General features: G+C 32.5%; 2 protein-coding genes across 2 annotated transcripts; both read right to left on the bottom strand.

Moving 5' to 3' along the window:
• Positions 1–2,011: 2,011 nt before the first annotated feature.
• Positions 2,012–6,961, bottom strand: LOC113502582 (cuticle protein 21-like). Its single transcript, XM_026884199.1, has 5 exons — positions 6,410–6,961; positions 6,051–6,147; positions 4,250–4,477; positions 2,763–2,839; positions 2,012–2,191 (listed from the first exon to the last, which is right to left on the bottom strand). Exons 1-5 carry the CDS (start codon positions 6,518–6,520, stop codon positions 2,174–2,176), a joined length of 531 nt encoding a protein of 176 aa, XP_026740000.1. The 5' UTR covers positions 6,521–6,961; the 3' UTR covers positions 2,012–2,173.
• A 4,595-nt stretch (positions 6,962–11,556) lies between these two features.
• On the bottom strand, positions 11,557–17,495 carry LOC113502634 (cuticle protein 19-like). Its single transcript, XM_026884288.1, has 4 exons — positions 17,484–17,495; positions 15,276–15,452; positions 12,565–12,661; positions 11,557–11,898 (listed from the first exon to the last, which is right to left on the bottom strand). The coding sequence occupies exons 1-4, from the start codon at positions 17,493–17,495 to the stop codon at positions 11,762–11,764; spliced, it is 423 nt and encodes a 140-aa protein (XP_026740089.1). The 3' UTR covers positions 11,557–11,761.

Genomic DNA, 17,495 nt, shown 5'->3' with positions numbered 1-17,495 from the left:
CGTATGGAAAAATGACTCCTCCCAATTTGAGTTGAGCGAAAAGTAATACTTAATTATCAAATAATATGGAAGCGTGGCAGTGAGAATGCATAGAAATAATAACAGTTATAATAATATATTACTCATAGTTATAAAATGACGCACAATAGAGTTATTAGAGCCTTTTCCTAGTCCCTTTTCCGTACGTAGGCTAAAAATCACCTAGATTCTTAGCCTACGTACAGACAAAAGAGTAGTTATAAAATGAAATATACCTTGTGATGTACGTTTAATGTGCACTGCAGTGTACGCTTATAAAAATGAAGACGAGTTTGTGATCGCAATCCGGATCCATTATTGACAATCACGATCTGCTCTTGAACGATAAACGCTTGGCATTGCACTCAATTATGTTGGGTTTGTCGCATCCTATTCCATTGTCAGTGTTCACGATGACTTAGTAAACCAAGTATACCTTACACCAATGTTAGATGAAATGTTACTCTACTGTCAGGGTTAATATTATGATGATGATGATCGGGATCAATTTTGGCCACAGTGACTTGGATGTGTCTATTTATTGAGAGCATCGATGGTGTGCCCTCTGGTGACTTATCTTCTATACTAATATATAAAGCTGAAGAGTTTGTTTGTTTGTTTGAACGCGCTAATCTCAGGAACTACTGGTCCAAATTGAAAAAATATTTTTGTGTTGAATAGACCATTAATCGAGGAAGGATTTAGGCTATAAACCATCACACTGCGACTAATAGGAGCGAAGATACGATGGAAAATGTGAAAAAAGCAGGGCAGGTATAAATCATAACTTATATTTTCTACCCACAGGGACGAAGTCGCGGGCAACAGCTAGTGTAGTGATATAGCCAATTTCTGGCTAACATATGATGTGTCTTAAAAAAACAAGTCAGATACTAGCTGGTCTTGTGACACTTGAGTATTTTGAACAAATATACTGAAGAAAATCTTATTTAACAATTGCTGTAAATGACCATTCAAAACCTATACTGAATCATACTTAGATTTTTTAATTAAGGTATAGGGCCGCCTTACTGTTTTCACATAGCAAATTTCACGTTCATGTTTTGCTAACAAAATTTTAAAAGTTCTTGCCATTGCCTTTTCGAATAATCTTAGCAATGATTCGCGTTAAGACTGTATACAAAATGCGAATTAAAAAAACATTTGCAAATATTTTTATAATTTATATTGCTCAATTATGTTTTTCTGTAATGAAATGTAATTATTTTAAGTATCTTTGATGTAGATACAGTTTGTGTACAGAGACACTGTGTGACAGTATAAACACACGTATGCCAATGACAGCTTAAAATTTACACCCTTAAAAACCTTCGCCCGATGTATTCCTGCACCATTGTTTGACGGTCATACACTATCTGCTATCCTTTTTTTTGGTAAGGCGGGGGAATCCTCATGGACACCCACTCCCTCGGGGGAGGAAATGGGTAGTGTCAGACTTTTACTGACTAAACCTGAACCGCCGTGCTACGTCATCCGCGTTTTTGAGTCGGTGTATGGCAATGCGTTGCAATCCTTCATACAACTATCTGCATTTTGTGTTTTAATCTACAAAAATAATTCTTTGTTTTTGCTAGATAATCTCGGTGACTGGTTTTTTTTTTTTAACAGCCTATTTAGTGACGAAGGCCATAGGACCAATATCACGTTATAATTTTAGAACGTTTTTCTTCAAAGTAACCAAAGCGTTTGTAACATTGAAATAACTTTATTCATGTAGCCATAAAATAAAATAAAACCACGATAACTATAAATATATTTTTATATTTATTTATTTACATTACTTATCACAAACCTAAAAATATTTACATACAATCTCAGTTAGAAAAAAAATGATTTTACAAAAAGAGCAATGTTTAAAATTAATCGTAAGAACAAAAAGGGTTTGAAAATCATTTACGTCTGAAGACATGAGTAGGTTTAATATTATTACCAAATGATTAAACAAAAATATAATAAGCTACTTTATTTGGTTTAATTAAATACTGATTCGGTTGAATTTGTGCTTAGTGAGAGGCACTACTTAGTGTTATTAAAAGATCCTAATTAACAGTTTTTTTTCTTAAAACTATTTGTACCAGGCTGTCATATCTGAAAATAAAGGCTGATAGAAGATTTTTGAGGATGCTTATACAGCTTACTCTCTAAAATATCCCTGTAAAATGTTAAGACGTATTATTTATAAAGGAATTGTGAATAGACAGTTACCATTAGTAAGCTTCCAAGCATTGTGTTTTTCTATGATTAATATGGCCTATGTAGTAGTATGGTCTATGATTATGGCCGTAATAGAAGGTTATGTCAAAGAACTATCCTTAAATCTTTGTAATGATTAGATCCAACAGATTTTTAAAGGCAATGATTCAGTTGGGTTGGTTTTAAGCCCGGTCAATAATTAAATAGGTTTTTAATAGGTTTTACAACCCAAAATAAAACTAAGCAGTTATAAAAGAGGGATGTCGCTCTACAACTCTACTACAACTGTCTCGCTTTAACAACTGCCCTCTTGTTAGTAGTCAGCCATTTGTTTGTTTGTAGTCTGATAAGCTGGTTAGCCGTATAAGTTGTAGCACATGAAAATGTTAGATTTGCCCCGAAACCAGCCAAATATCTTGGTACTGATATGCGCTATTCAATTCGAACCCTTATTAACTATCGGCCATTAAAAACTGTAGTTAGCGGAGTCTTGGCATAAGCAGTATAAGTAAATATCTTTAAAATAATACCATTTGTGGATGGTAAGGCCCGTTCAGATCAAAACCATTGTAGTCCGATCCATATTGGTGTCCGAGCTTGGAGAATACTGAAATAAATATAAGCAATGTATTAAAAAAAAACATTGACAACTTTTTTTTATTTAAGTTCTTTTCGATTGTAACTTTGATCTCTTATCCCTACTTCCCTACTAATATTATAAATGCGAGAGTAACTCTGTCTGTCTGTCTGTTACGCTTTCACGTCTAAACCACTGAACTGATTTTAATGAAATTTGGTACAAACATAGGGTTGACCTTGAGAAAGAACATAGGATAGTTTTTATCCCGGACTTTTGAAGAGTTCTCTTGGAAACGCGATATAACCGACCTCGTCGCGGGCGAAAAGCTAGTATTTTATATTCGCCAAACGTTTTGAGATGTTTGAAGTTTATTCTTTTGATTGATGTATATAAATTACTATTGTATTGTAGGCTTAGTTCGAGAGGAAATGATATTTATGCAAGTAATTCCAAAATATTCCTCAGCATTACAAAAAAAAATATATCCCTTTTTATCATATTCCATGATAATAGAATAAAAACTGTATTCATTCAGTATAAAACGTCAACATTTTAACAATTTAATAAACAAAAGACCGCATGCAAATAAGTCTGTCTGCATCACACAATAGACTGCACAATGTGATTAGGAACAAACAGTAGATAGACACGACACTAATTAGATATAATAGCATTGTCTACGTCTGCAAGTATCCGGTACTGTTGCAGTTGATATTTTTTACTTTATATGTTAATATTTTATTTATAGTACCTGGCCCTATATACATACGTCAAAACGTAGACAATGCGAGAATGACGCGAATGGCAACTAATTTGAATTTTCTTTAAGTTGTCCTAAGCAAAATATGTTAATCTTAAATTCCTATAAATATTTCCGCAGTTGTATTATTAAAGTTTTGTTAAAGTTAAGAACACATCTTAAAATTCTGTTATTTTTAATACCGCATTCTCAAAATAGTTTTTAGAGTTTTCGTTTCTCAATAGAAAAATCTTGGAAATTCCTTAAAACGACGAACAATGAAAATCATTAGATAATATTTTGCTATCTGCTTTATGTTAAATTTAATTATATATAGTTTTTTTTTTACTGGATTCAGGACCAACAAAATATCAGGGCGCCTACCGCACCCTACCTAACTCTAAAGTATCGATTTTATAATGGCAATAAATTTAAGAGGTGCTAATGAGATTTGGCAAGCCCTTAAGTGTCCAGACCATTTGCAAGTATTGTTCAGTCATCGCCGTACCGCCTCTTCATCCTGTTTAACCATTACTAGTCTTCTGCTATCCGTATGATTGATGTTCAATCTGGAGTTATACTTTAAACCAATGAAAGACTTAAAATTCTGACTTTAAATACATACTTGAAATATTCTCAGATATCAGATTCCTTACAGTGAAAAAAAAGACCTTAATAGTAGGTAATACAGGACTCACTGATTGGCGCCTCTGGCTGGAAGAATTGCTGAGGGAAATACTGTGGTAGCTCCACTGGTACTTCGACCGGCTTGGCCACGTATACTGGTTTTAGTGGCTGCTGTTGTGGTACACCAACATGCACGTTGGGAGCACTCTTCGATACCACAGCGTTGAAGCCGTGGATCGGGTCGGCTGTGTAGTCCACTGTCCTGATCGAGCCGTCAGGTTCTACTAGCGAGTATTGTCCTGAAATAAAAGACATTGTTGTATTTTAATAAGTGTGATAGTAAAATTGACCAGGAAAACGTTACAACAAAGTTAAGATCTCCAAATGGAAAAAAAATACTGACCAATAATCACTACTTTAAAAGCAAGTGGTGATTATTGGTGAAAAGTTTTTTTTAAACTAGTAAAAAATATGAAAATAATGGTATCTGGTTAGAAGTAAATAATTAAGGAACTATTAATAAATGGAACATTTTCTTTCATAGTAAGAGGATATGTCAAATCGTATTTAGAAATCAACACAGTAGAAAAGAAATATAAAAGTTCCTAGAGAACTAGTTTATAGATAGAAACGATTTTTTTATATATATTATCAAGTATACATAAAACCAAATATGTAAGACACACTGACTACAAGGCTTGCAAACTATATTAATTACTAACACCTTACCGTAAAGACCGAGCCGATTACTATTAACGTCTTGAAAATTATTCTGCATTCGCCTTTGGTAGTTTTGACCTAGAGGCGGTATTCAAGCGTTTATTTTAGTCACTTCATTTAACATTCATTTCCATAAATTACCATAATAATCTCCTAATCACTGATTGTAATTAATATCGATAATTGTATGAAACAATATATTCTGTGAGAAAATTTGTTTCTATCATTTGTTTTTTCGAAGAAATATCGATATTCCCATGTTGATTGCACGTAGCATTATGTGCTGACTGAAAAAGTACTTTACAACAATTATATCAATTACACTTAATACATTAGACTATATCAAGGGGTCTTTGACTTCAAACAAAGATGCGAATTTGGAAATCTCTTAGGAAAATAACTTTTTCTCCTGTTTTTATGGACTTCACATACGTTTGAATGGGCTAAGCGGGCTTAGTACCACCTCAAACTAATGACGTTGTAGTAGAGCAAGCAAGATGGCAGACTATACGGTGTAGACGCTTCCACACTTAACGTATGGTGGTAAGTCCCAAGGTATCGTTAATGGCGGCATAGATTTGAGAACAATGCCTCATGGAGATATATCTGTGCATTGTCGATTGTATGGTCATGATCGATGGTACTTACCGTTCGCTACCAAAACGGACGCTACAATGGATAATAATAGTGTCTGTAGAATATTAAACAGTTGTTTGATAACGGTGCAAATTATTAGCGAGTTTCATGTCTTCCTTGTTATCCTATTTATACAATTTAATGTATTCAGTTTGTTATACAATAATTTAAGGCGGACATTAATATTTCTTGTCACTTTTGCTTTTACTAAAATGAATGAATGTTATTACAATTGTATGTGTTTTTTTAAATGATTTTCAATTCATCTGTGTTTTATTTTATTTTTGTTTAATACCTCAGAATTTCGGACTGGACAAACTGATTATTTTTATTCATTTAACTTAAAATAGCTATCATTTGGATCTGCTATATTTTCACCAATTTTAGCTTCGTACATTTTTTATGTTCAGTCTGATGTAGGTATGCTTTTGTCGTTAAAACAATAATATTATGAAAAATTCTCTTGACGGTTTGGTCTTGCTTACTTTAATATATAAAAGATTGAGATATCCTCACCTTTGACCACATCTCCATCCCTGGTTTCATGTTGAGATTTAACATCTCCTGTTGAAGGATCCGCTACACCGTAGTTAAATGCGTATTTAGGTGAATTCTGAGAAATAGAAAATTCCAATAAATGTTTGGCTCGCCTCTACCCAAATATGTGACTGTTTAGAAATATTTAAGTTGCCATGTGTAGGACATAAATAAAAAAAATTGAGATGACTGAGAGTTCGAAAAAATAGTTGGACATGGATTTTAGTTTAGCGAATTCTCATTTATTGAATATGAGAATTCGCTAAACTACCTACGCTAAAGTACCTATTTGATAATTAAAATGCATTTACACATTAAAAATATAATAAACATCTTACATAATAATCAAATCCTGGTTCAAATCTTTGTGAATTAATAAAATCAAGTCGGGGCGCCGCGAGTACAACTCCGAAACATATCGTCAAAATTAGGCACAGGCAACGACACATTCTGACAAGCACTAAGCACACACTTGGAACAACAGTCTTGATCAGCGTCTACTCCTTGAATAATACAATAGAGGGTTCCCAAGCATTTATATGTGGCCTTATTTGAGTGCTAGCCTTGGTAGGCGTTCCTCAGTCCACCGAAAGCCTTCCGAAAATGAGTTTCCTTTAACGTTTCGCTTCGGCTAATTGAGAAAAGTTTCGCACGGTATTAAGTCCCATGTAGATTGTGTTGCTTAACTGATCTAGATGACGTATTCGGTAATTTTCTGACGTTATTATCGCAAGACAAGCATACATTAATTCTGAAAAATATAAAACAGTTATTTTTTGTTCGGTAAGTATAAAAGCAGTTTTCAAGGGTAATATTCAATCCTATTCACAAACGCGTAATCACTGGGATTTTACTACCAAGATTTATTGAATTGAAACAATATTTCAATACAATAAATCTCGAAATGAGTACAAGCACGTGTTACACATACGTAACATTATTACTTTTCAACAATAATGAAGACTTTCAACTATTTTACCAAAATAAATAATATAGGTATTTCACAGATGTCAAGCATGCAATAAAGTACCAGCAAATATACTGAGAAATCTATCCATCCATGATAAATCCATCATATACGTCAAAAATGGGAGTAACAAGATTCCACTGCCCTGTGCTGCAAGCGGTTACAAAACCTAAAAGATAGTATTATGGAAGCTGAATTAAACGTTTATTAAGTATGTTCGCTTTTTGACGATTTGTTATTATACACCAACGGATATACAACACCTGTAAAATTTTTCTTACTATCATATATCATAAAAAACCAGTAACTGAACTTATCCAAAATTTGAAAACACCACTAATATTTACATACCTCTTTATACAAATAAATAAAAACTAAGTTTGGACAACAATATTAATGGCACATACTGCTTGATAAAAGTGGATTCTATTTCAAATAATGCAAATCTTGTTTTGAACTACCAATCCTAATTTCTGCCAACACTATAAATGGCGTGTGTAAACTACACTATGCCTCTACGCCCCTGAGTGAGTTAGGAGGTGAACTAAAATAGTAGAGTCATCATCCATCACTCTGTATTTGGTAGCAAAATTAAAACATACGTGAGGTAACTAACACCAAGGTTACCATTCAATGAACGTATGCATTCTGAATAGCTCTATGGTAAATTGAGGATATTTTGAACTACATTTTTTTTAAATAATATGGTACTGTTTTCGGTGTCCTACTTGTCTGCTTCTTTCAAAAGAAGATGTTTTTCTTGAAAGTCATTTTAAATACTTAAAGTATTTTATGCGATACGTAAACTATTACTAATGGACTATTCATATTATTTTGATCAGAGGATATCTACAAAATGCAAACCATAACGAGAGCAATAAATTAAAATCCTACAATAAAGAAATTCAATACACATACACATTCAGGCTTCTAAACGTTTGAAAAAGGCAGTGATTTGCATTTTTATAGACAAGAACTAAAATAACAACAAAAAACAAACAACTTGGTCGATGAACATATTCTCCTGTAGATGGCAATGAGTCTTTTTGCAATATAAAGTCTATCAGCACATATTGGGGCATTTTAATACAAGTTATTTTTTAATGAAGTCATTTTTTATCACCTTACTGATTCATCTTTACAACTTCTGAAATCCGTAAATGTGTAAGATCCTAATTAGCGTGGGAACGGTAGCGGTGTCATAACATTCAGCACTACTTATTACGTGTGTACTAAGAGATAAGACAAAGTATACCTGACACTATTCAGGTCATTTTTTGCATACTCTCAGAGATTTAAATCACATGTTCGCACATACTTCTGTTCATTTTCACGTTTTTCACGCATTTTGTAAATGCATTTTATAGTTGCGAAAACTATGATCAAAAATACAAGGAGCATATTAAATTACAAAACCAGTTTTTTTTATTAATTTAATATTATAAATAAAAAAGAACTGATATTGTTAAACTGTCATTTATTTTGTTCTATACTTTAGTCATATGGTTTTTTGATTGATTGAATTGATTGCCCATGTTGACATTATAAGTAAATGCATAATGCCATAGTTAAGAGAAAAAATTGCAAGTACAGCAAATCCCAGTCCTTGGTAAGCTTCTAAGAAAGCAAACAATCATTAACCACTTGCAAACACTTGTGCAACTAAATGTACATACAACAGCGCAACTAATTGTCCACACCCAAACAAAGAGTGTCATACTATGACGAATTCTGTTGTCGTCTGTACAGCCAGCAACACAAGTAAATTAATATACTCCGATTTTATAGAGTGCCTGAACATTAAGGGACTTTTAAAAATTTACGATCTATTTAGATCAGATGGGCGGTTAAAATTATATTTCACATATTTTTGCCCTTTTACTGTGTAAGTTTCATAATTTAACTTCATAACATTAATAACAAGAACTTATCCAATTTATTTATTGAACTGGCAATTATCAATAAATATTTTCCTTATTGATCGCAAGGATAGCCGACTGGTTAATGCCACCACTTCAAACACACGCGTACATGTCGTCTACCGGGGTCGTCCGGGGTTAATCCCCGCGTAAGATAAGAAGCGTGATGTACTAATGTTCTGAGTCTGAAAGTTTTTTAGCGCATGAGACTTGGGTGTTTGTGTAAACTTCCTAAACACAAAGATTCAATATATTAAGAATGACTCATATTTAATGGGATTGCTCGACTTTTTTGGGTCCCAACCGGAGTCCTTAATCATGAGTTAGGATGACTGAACTAAATCTAACTAAACTTCATTGCAAAATCCTTTAAAAAATCAATTTATTGCTAACTGTACAAAACGATTCCGTTGAGTCGTCAAAACGTCGTCGCATTGCTTCCTGGTCGGAACAATGGGAGAGTTCTAACATAAAATCAAACCTTCGCATTTGTTTCGCCGTTCGATGAACAATAAAGAGGTTTGGTCATCAATAAGTATTGTATCTTTCACGGCTTTTTCTTGATAATGAACTTTATCTTCTTTATATTCTTCCTTCTCAGGGTACTAATTAAAAATGTTTTGTGTGATTGCATTGTTTGAGATACATTATAAGAGATAATTCAATATATTATTGAAGACAAATTATATTTAATTATATACTCTACTGCTGTTGTTATACAGTTCTAACAAGAGTTCCTTTATTGTCTGCAAATGCTTTTATTTCAAACGTATTCGCAGTTTTAGGGCAGCAAGTTGCAAGTATCGGATATAATTTCAGCCCATAATTTTAACACTGCCGGGAAAAATATTTTAACACAAAGAGAAGGAAAGAGTAAGTCATATTTGCCACTATTACAGTTTTAAAAGAACCTATAAGATTTAACATACAATCCACAAAATAAATGGAAAAAAAAACATGAAGATAAATAAAACAATTTGTTTTACTAAACGCCTATTAAAAGGATAAACGTCTGATCATCCGAAAGATAACAAAATGGCGAATTAGCATAATTCTCATTTGTTTTGTTCTCAACAAGATAAAAACAAAGGGCTAATGAAGTAATTAGTAAGACTTATTTCAACATCGTTGTGAAAATGCGAATAATGTGTAATTACATTTGGGTAAGGTTTTTCTAAAATATAGGAAAGAAAATGGAAGTGCTCATTGAAATTTAAATCTCTATTAGTCTTTAGAAGTCCCCCTTCACAATTGCAGAGTAGATCAATGTATCATGTAACAAGGTAGGTATGTCAAGGTTTTAATATTTCATGTACTTATAAAGAAAAGGCTTTATTAGGTATCTGTATCAGTATATGTATAGTATGAACACTCATTATGTTTTAAGAAAAAAAAACAATGGCAGTAAAAACGTGTACTTTGTACGTTAGGAGTTTGTTTCCTTTTAAAATCACTCCCGCTCTAAAAGCGAGTAAATAATTGTGTCCTGGGGGTCTCAAAAACAAGCATTCCGCGACATGGTTACCTTAACCACCCGGCTTATCTACAATTTCTCTTTATGATCACGTTGACAATCAACTCCTAACAGTGAGCACGTACCCGCAATGCCATTTCCATGTCTTTCTTTATGTTCCGTGGTTTATTCATGACCTTGACTGATCTTCCTTATGTGCATTAGAAACATTGACTTTAAGAATTTGGACTAAATTCTTATGTAAATAACCTCTTTGTTCTAAGTATAGGTTGGTCATAATACTGTAAAGAATTTTAAAAATTAACCGGTTGAGTTTTGTTTTTAAAATGTAAGTTTGTAAAGAATTAACGTGTAATGTGATGTTATTCTATTAATGATTAAAAATGAAATAAGAACGCAAGAACAGTTGCTTGTATTGATTATATTCATCATAATCATCATGAGACTTTTTTTCTATTATTTTTTTGTATTTGTAGTGAGATTTTACTTTTTTTGCAAGCCTATGTTGTTCCTCTCTTAGAGAAAGGCTCCAAGCCGATCATGATTCTACAGAAAAAGGCAAAGACTACGAAAAGAAAACTGCTGATATAGAAATGTTTTGTCATTTAATTGACACAATTGCAACATAACAAACAATTATAACACTAAGAAAACAGATACATCTAACAAATAACAACCTAGAAGTATACAATAAAACATTATACTGTATGTCAGGTACTTGTAGAAACAATAACAATTACAATAAATAAATGAAAGAGTTAACAATCAAAGTAACTGGAGATCGAATTTGATTGAACTCTTCCATAGTAACAATTTTTACAATCTCTCTAAATATATTCTTATATTTAAGCATTATAAGGAAATGCTGTAAACTAACGAAAATTGGCCTTGATTGATCTCAATCTATATTAACCGAAATTGATATTAGACTAAAAGAATTTTAATCGAAAAGTTGATATTAATCTTATCAGCAATTTTTATTTTTTTTTAAGCCTTGACAAAATATTTTTCTCTTTCTTAGTTTAAAAACTTTCTTATGTTTAAAATTTGCGCAGAAAAATATGATCTTGATCTGAAATATCTTTGTGACATGGACATTAGACTCTACTTATTTAAACTTTTCTCTTGCCCAAATGCCCAAAACCAGTTGAATACTATCGTACTTTGTCAATAGTTTTCATAAACCTCAAATACTTGTTGCAGTAGCTACCAATTGTTTTTGGCTTATGTTCCACACAACAATATTAACAAAAAACAATCAACCATCGTCTGTGTGGGAACTCACATTTTCGATTAAAATTCTTACAGCCTTTTACCATTCGGTATTGACTTAGTGGTGAAGATGAGCAGCTTCGTGAGCCGATATGGGTGCTGTCTTGTGTACAACCGCGTTGAAGCCGTTGTGCTTGTCAGCGGTGTAGTCGACTGTACGGATTGAGCCGTCGGGTTCAACCACCGTGTATTGACCTGGAGAGAGAAAAGTTATACGGATTATTTTACTTATAGTAGGAAAGTAATACGGTCTTCATTTGTTGTTACGGTTGCGAATTGCATCAAAAGATTACTCTTGTTATGTGTACCATATAGTAATTAAAATAATATATTTGAAACCTGCTGGTTGGTTTCATTTCAACAAATTAGATTTTTTAATTTGTCTATATAACAATCACAGTCAGAATCACAATGTAAAATGATTTTGTAGTATCATTGGTCAAAATATTTCCTCTAAAACCGGTAATCATTGTTTTGTCATTGGTCCTAAATAAGTCTACTAAATTTAAAAAATCTGACCAAAGTAGGTAATAATCAAGTCCAAAAGAGTCGATCACAAAGAAACATACAGGTGTAGCTAATAAAAACGTAGTAAAAAGTTCAAGTCATATTATTACATTGTTTAAGAAAAGTAGAGATCAGAAAGCCTACCAACTCGTAGTGCGGCACCTATTCTACAACCGCATCATTATTTAAGATTAGTTTAAGATGTGACGCTGGGTATATTTCTACAATCTGTTATAGGAAACCATTCAAACATTTAATATTTATTTCTCTCTATTTTCAAAATGTTTTGAAACTTCATATTATATTTGATTGTATTCAACAAAATTTAATTAAATAATGCCAAAATTTACTTGCCTTTGACGACATCGCCATCGCGGCTCTCATGGTGAGTCTTGATGTCACCGCTGTGGAAGTCGTTCACGCCGTATTTGAACACGTATTTCGGGTAGGCCTGGAAAATAAAGGACATTGTTTTTAATTTTAAATAACTACAAGTAATGGTTAACAATTAAAAAGGACAATAGTGTGTTAAAATAACAGTTGAATAGAACAGTTTGTGAAAAATGTGCCTCGTTTCATTTTTTTGTAGAAATATATTTTATCTTGGTTACCCTAAATACATTCTAAAAGCCTGTAAACCTGCTTCATTGGACAGTAATAAACGTCTTAAATGTGTAAAAATATGTATACGCATAAATATTACCATTAAAAGTATCTCAACCAATTTCTAACGCGTATCCCTATATCTAAACAATTGAAAAATAAAAATAATCGGGTCACTAAATTCCCTAAATTAACTGCGTATGTTGACTACTATGACATAACTAGTGCTAAGTATCACTTACATACTAATACAAAACTCGGAAGTGTTCATGGGAAGAACGTGCAGAGAAAACATACCCACGTGCGCTTGCGCAACGGTATTATAGCAAAACATTGGATCAAGTTGTAAACGAGGCACGATTTTAACGAATAATTTAAAAATAGTTTTGATAGCTCAATTGGGCTCGGAGTAAAAACTGTTGCTTTTCAATATTCAGTGCTAATAAATTTAAAGTCAAATATTGCAATTTTATGACCATTTTTTGTTCAAAACGGAAGGATTTATTTCAATTACTCGAGCATATATTATTATACTGTATTGACTATTTAATAATTTATGTCTCGTGCAAGTATTTCTTCCTAGTTTTTACACATTTTAAACGCTGAATACTAATAGAGAGTCTTACATAAAACTACTACTTTACACATGTCTATTATTCAATTTAATATTGGTATTCTAGTAGTGTAGTGAACAAAAAGGACTCTTTTACTTCAATTAATTAAGTAGTGCCTTCACAATCACACAAATTACACTATAATATTTCTTTTAACCCGTTATTCTTGTTAACAAGACACATTATTAACTTTTAACTTGGACACCCCATCATCTACCGGAACGTCACATGATAGGAAACATGATTTCTCAATTCCTGCTCTTTCAAAGATGTATACATGTCACATAATTATGTGAGTTCTTAGAATCAAGCAACGGCCATTGTTGCTAAAAGAAATTCAGTCATTCAATCATTAGGGAAAAGGAAGTATGAAATCAATTAGGCGTTGTTTACGATCTGTTTTTGCGATAATAATTTTATTTGCGTAAGTGAAGTGTTGAGCATGATTAGTTAACGCATAATAACGTCAAGTGTGTTCACATCTATATCATTTAATGTGCGTTATTTTCTATGTAACAGTATGATTTCCCGTATAACAACATTTTATTGAATGTTTTATGGTTATTACATAAATATAATTTTTTTTTTTTATTGTAGCTGTTAATTAAAAAAATCTTAGTATAAGAGCATTCTATTTAAACTAAATAACTATATAGGCACCAGAGTGAGAAAGGAAAGCTTAGAAACCTGTCGTGCGTTCAATACGAAACATGACCCATGTGTGGAGTATCCAGTTACTTTAATGACAAGTTCAACACTTATTCAGGAAGTTCAAACTTGGTGATGTACGAGCACTAAGAACCAGTGATAGCCTAGTGGTATGACTGTGCATCTGCCAAGTCAAAGGTTGTAGCCTCGAATCTCCACACACACCTATTTTCATCTTTGAACTATCTGGTCACCACGTCAACCCACTACCGTTTTGTCATGATTGTTGAATTTTTGTGAACCCCCGCGACAGAAAGATTAAAGTCAATAGTGAACTAGACTTTTTATAAAAAATACTACGTATACATCTGAATATTGTCTCTAAAAACATTCGACAGAAGCAGAGATGCTCGTGCAAACTTATAAACATTCAAATGAAAAGTTATGGTGTCGCAGTTTTATGGTAGAGTGGCCATCCGAAAGTACAAATAAAAAAGACGATAGAATCAAACTAAAATACTTACAACACACACGATATTTCTCGTCTCGTCTTAATGAGTCTTAAATAATAGAGTTGTAAGTCGATTATGTTTTCATCGATTGATTACTACTCATAACTAGACATGCAATAAAGTTTCATAACAAGCATTATTTAAGAGTTTTTTATTTATTTACTTTGTTGTTTGTTTTGCTGTTGCGTTGGACAATTAAATTGTTACTAAGACGTAATACGTTGCATGTGCTATTGTTACTTGTTCTCTTTAACCTTCATTGTTTCGGTGCTACATTTGTTTTTAATAATAGGTACAAAATACTGCTACTTTTAATTAAAATTGTATTCACATGTACAGTCTTATCCAAGACGAAGAACACTGAAGCTGGATCATTATTTGTAGATTTAAAAAATGATTTATTTTATTCTGTGCGTCAAATATCAAGATGCCCGCCGTGGGTTATAGAATCATCTTAACCAACGTAACTGTTTTGCTAATTATTTTGAGTCATTAAGATCCTTCAAACCAGACATCCAAAATACCGAATATCTACCCATTGCACTGTAGACAACAATGAACCTGGATGCATTTGGTCGGCTAGTATAATTATGTTGATTGTGATTGTAAATGTTTAGATTTATAATCCATTTAGTTCAACGGCCTAAACAGTTTATTTAATCATGTAAATTGGAAAATTTAAACTTACGTAATAATCAACGTGTTCATCTTCGGATATGTGATGATGTTCATAAGCGTGTTTAGGCTCGGCGGCGTGTACGATGGTCGCTGCCGGCTGCAAGTCGTGAACCAGTCTTACTGGACGCACGTTGTAGTACATACGGCCGTGTGTGCACGCCACTATAGCTAGAGCTACGATCACCAACTGGAATTAAGGGGGTTTTGAGATTATTCATCTGTATAAGTTTTGAAGCACAGGTCTAGGCTAGTTAAGGCTAAAGTCTACTACATTTATTTATTAAATTAAAATCTGTAGCATGTTAATGAGGAAAATGAGGGTCCTTTTTTCATATTTTTTTTTGCTTCTACTTCATGTTACACATGGGATCTTACGAGCGTGTTTAAAAATATCTAATAATATTGGCAGTTAAAAAAGCGTGAATATTTGACAGCGTAGAGCAGTTTCTCTCTTCCGTAACTTTATGAATATTACTTCAAAAGATAGTGGGAGGCCCCTAAAAACGATTCTCTATGTGGATCAAGGATTAAAAGAACAGTCAAAAAAACTATGGTGTTAAACTATGTATAATAAAATTACAGAGCTAAATTCTTAATTATTTTTAGTGAAGTTTATAGCGCCGTTTCTTTTTTTTAACTGCAGCACTCACGAAGGCGGAAAAAAGCAAGCAATAGGGAGTGAAATCAATTTTTTTTCATCTCAACTTCCAAATTTTTTTACTTATTTTGAATAAACTAATTAGAATAATCGCTTGCCTCAAATAGTGCGACGAAGAAATGTTATTCAACGCAGAAGTAATTTTAAATATTTACACGATGTTTTAAAAAGATATTCATAATGTGTAGACATTCAGTCACAAGTAAATTCCTTCCTTAAAGATATAAATCACTGCTAAGTACTAATTAAATTATCTTAATTGCACTTTTGCGTCAACATAATTGCGAAATTAAAAAAAAACACACAGCTATTCTATACCTTAATGACTTTTTGTTTTTTAATGTTACCACCAAACCACATATTATAATCATGGTTTTATATGTCCAATTGTGTAATGATAATTGTCCGAAAATAAAGCCTTTACTTGAAAATTAAAACTATTAACAGTTTTATTTCTTTTTGGGATTTAGTTGGCTTGGTTAGTTTTTGTGAACTCAAGTAATTATCTCTGGATGTTCTTCAATCGTTTGGTAATCGATGTTGGATTTTCATTTTGACTTTCGCTTTCATATTATTGCCGATGGCGCCAGTAGCTGAAGGTACCGACTGCGAGTAATGGAACTATCAACTTATCTCACTTATCTTCAATAGTGTTCAACTCCAAAAAACTCATGCCAAAATTCATGAAAACTGATGTTAAACCCTGTCAGCCAATTGTCAAAGACATCTAGGTTCGTTCTAAGTTTAAAGAAAAAACGATTGAATCACATTACTGGAACATAATCAAAAGCCATTACATAAGAAGACGTAAACAATAAAAGTACAAGTTATTTTTTTAAACTGAACTTTTCTGAACTCAGACATTGTCTGATGAATGACGTTTCCATGTCAACAATGGGTGTTTTTTTTTAATTTTCTCGCATACGCTTTCAAGATTCCATTGATAATTACTAAGAATGTGTTTTTGCGGTATGTTCTCGCCTTTACTCCGTACTCGGTTTGTTTTCACTTGCTATAGTTATAATGACCTCGTGTTATGTTTTTGTTCTATTACATTGTAAAAAGGAGTTGCCGTGATAATTTTGAGTCCATTCTTTTGATTCGATTTGTGTATGGCTTTATGACGGTTTTAGCAATGCACATCGCATTTTTTTAATCGATATTTTTCTTTGCACCTAACTTGTTCTAAATTTTATATAATTTTGATTAGCCGTCATTTCAAATCCCTGCCATTCTTGAATTGCAAAATGTTTTGTTGAAGTGCTTCAATTCTATTTGGAGTGTTAAGATACGTCAAAACTTAAAATAGTTAGTTAGTTTACATAGCGACTGTATTATTGTTGTGTAATGTTGAAAAAAAGCATGAAATTTTGAATGTCTTACAGAAAACAGGTGCTTCTAAAATTGTTTTTAAAGTTCTGTTTTTTTTTTCAGAAATTCCCTTTTAGGTGTATATTTTTTTCTTGTCAGGATTTAATATGTGTGATTTAACAGTTATTAATAATAATAATATAATAATTTATCATAAAAAGTAGGAATTAATGAAATTAATCGTCTTACCTTAAAGGCCAT

The sequence above is a fragment of the Trichoplusia ni genome, chromosome 17 (genome assembly GCF_003590095.1).
Source record: "Trichoplusia ni isolate ovarian cell line Hi5 chromosome 17, tn1, whole genome shotgun sequence".
NCBI lineage: Eukaryota > Metazoa > Arthropoda > Insecta > Lepidoptera > Noctuidae > Trichoplusia > Trichoplusia ni.
This window is presented reverse-complemented; position numbering and strand designations above follow the sequence as displayed.